Genomic DNA, 7,002 nt, shown 5'->3' on the forward strand with positions numbered 1-7,002 from the left:
TAGACCCGGCCAGGAGACTCGCCCCAGGCACCCAGAAGGAGGGGGCTGCCTCCTTCACCTCCATCCCACTGGGCCCCTCCCCAAGGGGGAGGAGGCAGGAATGGAGCAGGGCTGATCCCAGGACTTCCTGTGACCCCACTTTCACTGGGAAGAGGCTGCCCCGATTCCAAGGGCTTGTCCCTGCCCTGGCTTGGCCTCCGTAGGGACTGCAGCTTGGAGCGGGCTCGGTGCAAAAGTAAGACAAAACAACTCCCCAAAGCCATTTGTCTTGAAATTGCTCAGAATCCAAGGCAAACCTGCCCCTGGGGGCCCAGATCCCCAAAGGGGCTGTGATGCCTGAGTTCTCAATTCCCCTCCCACCCCGCCGGGGGCTGCACATCAATGCATGTGCCCGATGGGGGAGCTTCCCAGTGTACATTGAAAACGTGCACTCACAGGAGTGGGCTGGTGAGGGGCTGTGATCACAGAGTACCCCCCAGTGCGTACAATCTCTGACATTTGGTTGGAACATTTATGGCCCTAAAAATTCCAACTCCTGGGATTCTGAGGCCCTGAAATACACTCTCTGGAGAAGTCCCCAGGGCGCCCGCAGCGACTGTGATCCTGAGGTCATTAACAGTAAGAAAAGCTTGACTGGTGCGCACAGGTGTTTACTGGGCCCCACCCCTACCCCCAGGGCACAGGCACCCAGGACTAAGCTTCCCAGTACCCGGTGAAGGAGATGATCCTGTGACCCCATTTTGCAGATGAGGGAGGCAAACTGGGAGATTAAAGTGCCTACCCAAGGCCACCGGTGAGGCGTGAGGGGGAGGCACGAATCCAAACCTCATCCTTAAGGCACCGGGCTCCCAATTCATTAACCCCTCAGGCCACATCTGGGCCCAGCTCCCGCCTCCTGCCTGCTCTGAGCAGCCAAGATGGTTGCAAAGAAAGCAAGCCCCCAGCTTCAGTACACTACCAAAGGGGCAGAGGCTGAGTCCCCTCCCAACCCCCCCCCCCTTAGCAGATCCCAGGGTGCCTCCTGGCTTTCCTGGATGTGGTTCTACGGGGGTGTTTGGAGACTAGGTTTTCTCCTCTCCCCCCAGGAGTGGGAGAGCGTGTGTTTCAGGGGCTACAGCAGAGAGAGAAGCTTCCCACTCCAGACCTGGGGTGGGGGTGGGGGCAGAAGGCAGAGCTGGCTTTCTTGCATGCTCCCAGAGAGGCGGGCACAGTGCCTGGGGACACAGGCTGCGTGCCGTGCACTGGTCTCTCTACTCAGACACTGGCCACCGTCGGGTTCGGGATGGCCAGAGCTGAGGTCTGGTTTACAGAGGGCAAAGGGAGGCTCTGGAAAGCGGGGAGAGGGAAGCCACCTTCGGCCGGCAGGTTGGACGGTGGGTCTCTGAGCCCTGCAGCCAGCCCCGGGAGCCCAAGTCGGTGCCATCGGGAGCTCCTCTTGCTGCCTGGGGTGGGGACTGAAGGGTCAAAGAGCTCCTTCCATAAGCTGATGTGGGAGGAAGCTCTTTGGGGTGATTCCTGTTGAGGAACTGGTATTAGGGGGCTAGGAGGAGTGGTGGGTGGTGGAGGCCAGAGCCAGTCCCAGGCTCTGCCATTTACTCTTGGGGGTGAGCGGCTTGGCCTCCCTCACTCCCTGATCCTTAAAACCAGAGCTTAATCTAGAATTGCCAGGAGGGGACAAGGCCAGGCCTCATGGGGGGGGGGGGCACAGAGAGAGCAACTGCGGGGGCTGCTGGAGACACTCAAGCCTGCTTCCCTCTCAACCCCACCCCCACCCCTAGCGCACTCGGTGCGGCACCCTGACCGCCCATAAACAAACACCCAGGGACACGGCGTGCACCCAGACCCACAACAAACGCGGCCACCAGCAGCCGCGGGCACACAGCTCTGCCCCTGCAGCCACCGGCCTCAGTTTCTCCATCTATAAAATGGCGGAGGGGGCGACAGAGGACGGGCGATGGGCGTCAGACGAGAGGATTCTCAGGTGGCGCCTCTGCCTCTCCTCCCGGGAAGCCGCGTCTCCGCCTCGCGCCGGGCCGTCCACCGCCCGGCCGCTGGCGGCGCACAGTAGGGGCGCACGGCGCGGCGGGGCCCCGGAGCGAGGTGCAGCCACCCCCCGCGGTCACCTCGCCCCTCCACCCCCACTTCGAGCGAGGCCGAGACAGATTCTGTCTAAAGGAGATCGCAGCTCAACAGGTAAGGACTCGGCTGGGTTCAGGAATGTGGAAATACGACTCGGAGCAGCTACTGCAGCGAGCAGCGAGCGCGGCCCGCCGGGCGCCCGCCCGCCCGCCCGGGCCGCGCGAGGGGGAGCGCGGCGAGAGGGGGCCGGGCCGAGGGCCCAGGGCGGGCGGGGGCGCGGGCCGCGGACCGAGCCCGGGGCGGCCGGCCCGCCGCGCGGCCCATCCCGAGCCAGCCGGACGAGTTGTCAAGGCAATTTCAACACGTCCGGGTGATGGATAGGGTCGAAGGGCCCAGGCAGGTGCCCCGGCCTGCAGGCTTGCGGCCGAGCGCTCGCCCCCCGCCCGCCCAGGCTTTTCCGGCCGCCCGACGCGCCCGGCTCCCGGCCCCGGCGCGCCCTCCAGACGGCGAGCGCTCGGCCCGGGCTCGGCGCCCAGCGCAGCCCGGGGGAGGGAAGGCGCGTCCCACCCCCAGGGCCTGGAGCCCAAACAGGTGAAAGTACGCGCCGGGCACGCTCGCCGCTACCCGCGAGCCTCGCCGCCGCCCGCGCGCCCTGCTTCCCTTCCACCCGCCCCGGACCCGGCGCACTTCGGGAGCACCCGCCGCTCGCGGGGCTCGGGGGCGACTCTGCTGGGCCCGGGGGGTGGGGGGGCGAGCGGGGAGGGTCCGACACACAGGCCAGCCCTGGATCCCCAGGAGCCGGCTGTGCCCCCTCAGGCCCTACGTGTCCTCGGGGGACCCTCTGGAGCCGGTTCCTCCCGGCTGCCCCTTCCCGGGGCTGCGACCCCTGCCCACGGGGATACTCACCCGAGCTTCACGTAGAGGACGCCAAAGCAGAGAAACACGTAGAAAATCCACTTGCGAAAGTTTCTGTGCATGATCCAGGGCGGGGGGCTGAGCCATAGACAGCGGCGACCGGAGGGGACGCGCGGGCCGGGCGGGGGGCTGGCAAGGGCAGGGGGCTTCGCTGCAGCGCTCTCAGCCGGCGCTGCGGCTCGGGCGGCCGGCGACGCGCGAGGACTCGGCGCGCGCTGCCACCATGGTGAGCTCGGGGCGCCGCCGCGTGCGCCTGGCAGTGACCCGGGCCGGGGACCGCGACCTCCGAGCCGGGCTGCGCGATCGCTGGGCCCTGCGAGCGCCGGCGGGGGCCGGGGCGCGCGCTCCGCAGCCGGGCGGGAGCTGCCTCCGCAGGGCGCAGCCGCCTGGGGCCGTGCGCGCCTCGCCGAGCGCCGCGGCGGCCAATGTGTCCGCACTTGTCCGCCTCCCCAGGTGACTCGCGGCCCCGGCGAGCGAGCTGCGAGCGAGGAGCGCGCCCCAGGTAGGAGGGCCCGCCTCCCGCCCGCCCTCCTCGCTCGCCGCGCGCTCTCTCTCCCTCGCTCCCGGGCTCTCCCCTCCCTTTTCTCCTCCCTCCCCCGTGACACACAAACACATCCACTCCCCCCCACCCCCGGCCCAGGCTGGCTCCCTTCCGATCGCCCTCCTGGGACTGGGCAGGGGAGGGGGATTGGGTGCGCCGAGGGGGGGGGCGCAGCGGAGGGTGCGTCTCGGAAGAGACACCTGCGGTGGGTCAGGCCCCTCCTCTGCGTCCGAAAGGGTGGGGGTGGGGCGCGGGGGAACCTCCCGAACAGGTGGTGATGGCCACTCCGCTTCCAGTCTCTATGGGGGTGAGGGAAGCCCACCCACCCCCGTAGCCTTTTTTGGCAGCTTACCCTCCCCCTCCCCCCAGCAGTTATACACTTGGGGGCCTCCTGGACCACACCCTTAGCCCAAGCATCACTGCCTCTCTTGCAGACCTGGATCCGAGCCCTCCCTACACCCAGGGTCACCCCCACCTGTCAGTACGGCTGCCGGAGAGACTAACTCAGAGGGGACAGGGAAGGGACAGACAGGCCTGGCCAGATGCAGGCGCAGGGCTTGGATCGCCTCCTGCAGAAGCTGTTGTGCTCGGCACCACGATGGGGACAGATAGGAGGGTGCGGCGGGGCCCCCAGGTTCCCTGCCCCCCATCTTCCAGCGCCACGGGCCCCCAAGTCGGCTTGTCTCCTCCTCGGCAGTGCCCGGCTCAGTGTTCACATTCAGAGCCAAGAGCACCAGGTCTAAGCCGCGGGGGTGCCTAGCACACTCAGAACTGCTCAGTTTGGCACAACGGGGGGCGGGGGTGTCGGCCAGTGGGTGGCCGGCCGCAGACCCCGCTGCGCCCACGCCCTGTCTGTCCTGACCAGCCCCTCACCGCTGTCCTGCGCCGCCGGTTCACAGCCCTGCGACGCCCTCAAGCGAGTCACTCCCGAGCAAGTGGATGCAACTGGGAAGAGTTTAATTCCCGAGGACCAGCCGGGCCGAGGCGCGCCGCGGTGGGAGTGGGGCGCGCCCGTTCCCAGCCTCCCTGGGTCGCACCCAGCCAGGCCCCGGCGGGAACTCTGGCCACCCACCCACGTGCCCCTGCGGTCCTGCTCAGCTCACCGCCCAGCCCCTCGCAATCCTTCTGAACCCCCCAAGCCTTCGCCACGACCGGGGCGCGGGCCATTCCTTGGCCCCTGGATCGGGGCCGGGCGGGTGCGCTGTGCGGGGCCGGGCAGACGGGGGAGGGGGGAGGGGGCCCCCGGATGAAAAGGACTTCGGAGACTGAACACAGCCAGGGAAACTGAGGCACAAAGAGAAGCGAAATGACCGAGACAGCCTCCCTCCCAGGGGTCCCCTGAGCCCCAGGGCCCCCGACGTCCCTCGCTGCGAGGCGGGAGCGCGGCCGCCGGAGGGTGAGGGCCGAGCCCCCCGCAGCCCGAGGCGGGAGCGCGGCCGGCTGCGGGCGCGGGCGGCGGGCGGAGCTGCGCGCGCGGGCGGATGCTGCCACCCCGCGGCGACACCGAGCACGCGCGGACGCGGGCCCGCGGGCGCCCTGGGGCCCCGACCCTGCCACCCAGTCCGGGGACCCTCCGCGCCCCCACTGCCGCCAGCCTCAGTCTCAGCGTCCGAGAACGGGGCGAGTCCTCAGGAGCTGCGGGGCCGTGGCCGGGCCGCGACGGTGGCCTCTCCCCAGCTCGGGTGTGGGGGGCCGCTCGAGCCCCCCAGCCGCGTGGACACCCCCCGCCCCCGGCCGCCCATCCCCGTCGGCTCCCGAGCCGGAGGTCCGGAATAGTCCGGCGGGGCGGGGCGGGGGGAGGGGAGGGTTCCTGCGGGCGGGGGGACGCCTGGGTTCGTTCTTGGGCTCAGCCTGCCTCCCTGTGCCTCAGTTTCCCCGGGAGGACAGGACGTAGAGCAGCGCCCCGCCAGACGCGGAGGGACAGCGGCGTCGTGCTGCCGCCTGCCGGCCGCGGGAGGGAGGCGGCGCGGCGGAGGAAGGTGGGCGGAGCAGGTATCTCTGCTCTGGGGTTCGAGACCTGTAAGTCCCTCCCTGGACAGTGCGGATTCTCCTCGGCGTCTCCAGGGGGTGGGTGGAGCTCTGAGTGGCCTCAGGGTTGGGAGAAACCTGGGCTGGGAGGAGCTCTACGAATCCATTTCCCGTGTGTGTATACGCACACACTCGCACCCAGTCGTGTCCATACAAAACATGAAACCAGCTCCTGCCCCAGGGCCTTTGTACACACTGTCCCTTCTTCTAGTGCAGTGTTCTTCCCCTGGTTCTGTGTGACTCCAGCATAAATGTCCCACATCAGGGGGGGGGGGACCCACACCTTCGTCCTCCCGAACATGGTCACTGCTATTCTCTACCCTAACATTCCACTGTCCCCTCTGTGACACTGAGAACACTATGCCATTACTTGTTCCCTGGCTGCCACCAGTCTATAAGCTCCATGGGGACCATCCGCACGTCTGCTTTGGTTCTCGCTCAGTAAGTGCTCAGTAAACAATTGTTGGGTGAACAAACGATTTCCCACGAGGCGGCCGGCATCTGAGACCCGAGATGTTACAAGCCGTGGGGGGCAGGGAGCTGACACTCAGCCGCCACCTCCAGCGCTGACCACAGCCCGTTCTCGCCGCCTTTCCCCTGCCTTGTTCTCGCGTCTGGTTACCAGCCTCGCTGACGAGTGTCCCCCAGACCCCAACAACTCTGAGGGGGTCACACGGAGTGCTGGGCGGGGCACAGCCCAGGAAGTACCTGGCGGCCTTATGAAACGGTGCTATCACACTCACTGCACAGAATGAGGAGACTGGGGTAGAGAAGGAAGTGCTTGGCCAAGGTCACATCGTTGGTGAAGCTGGGACTCGAACCCCAGGCCCAGAGCTTGGGCTCCTTCCGCTGCACAGCTCAGCCTCTCAGACAGGGCCCGTGCCTCATGCAGACACCCGCATCCTGATGCTGGGAGTCCCCAGTTCAAGGGGGGGACACAGTGTGGCCGGAGGTCATGAGGAAGCTGCCAGTGGCGCTCGGCAAACCTCAGTGGTAGTGAGGTACGCGAGAAGGGTCTGGAAAGGACCAGAAATGTAGAGGCAGAATCCCTAACTGGCCACCCACCCACCATGTCCTGTCCTAATCCCAGGGACTCTGGCTATGACAAGATGTCACCTTACATGGCAACGGTGTGATAAGAGTACTAATCACAGGAAGGATTTGTCGCCAGCTTTGAAGTTGAGGAGGGCCTCGCGGCAAGGAATTCAGGTGGCTTCCAGGAGCCCAGAGCGGCGCCTGGCTGGCAGCTTGCGAGGGACGGGGCTCCTCAGTCCTTGCTCTCAGGACCTGAATTCTGCCACTAACTCCCCAGAGTTCGTGCCCTGCCCACGTGTGGGCTTCCACGCTGTGAGACGCTGAGCGGAGAGCCCGCCGCACCTGGCCGGACTGCTGCGCACACAGCTGGGGGCTGGCGACCGGATGTTGCCTTAGGCCGCCGC

General features: G+C 67.3%; 1 protein-coding gene across 1 annotated transcript in view; it reads right to left on the bottom strand.

Moving 5' to 3' along the window:
- Positions 1–3,429, bottom strand: part of WNT7B (Wnt family member 7B) — a 50,622-nt gene extending 47,193 nt beyond the window's left edge. The window contains exon 1 of the mRNA XM_039237408.1: positions 2,986–3,429. Coding sequence (XP_039093339.1) covers positions 2,986–3,056 — 71 coding nt within the window. The 5' untranslated portion in view covers positions 3,057–3,429. The remainder of the gene's footprint in view (positions 1–2,985) is intronic.
- Between the last annotated feature and the right edge of the window lie 3,573 nt (positions 3,430–7,002).

Source organism: Hyaena hyaena, unplaced genomic scaffold, assembly GCF_003009895.1.
Source record: "Hyaena hyaena isolate Hyena2069 unplaced genomic scaffold, ASM300989v1 scaffold_4, whole genome shotgun sequence".
NCBI classification, from domain to species: Eukaryota; Metazoa; Chordata; class Mammalia; order Carnivora; family Hyaenidae; genus Hyaena; species Hyaena hyaena.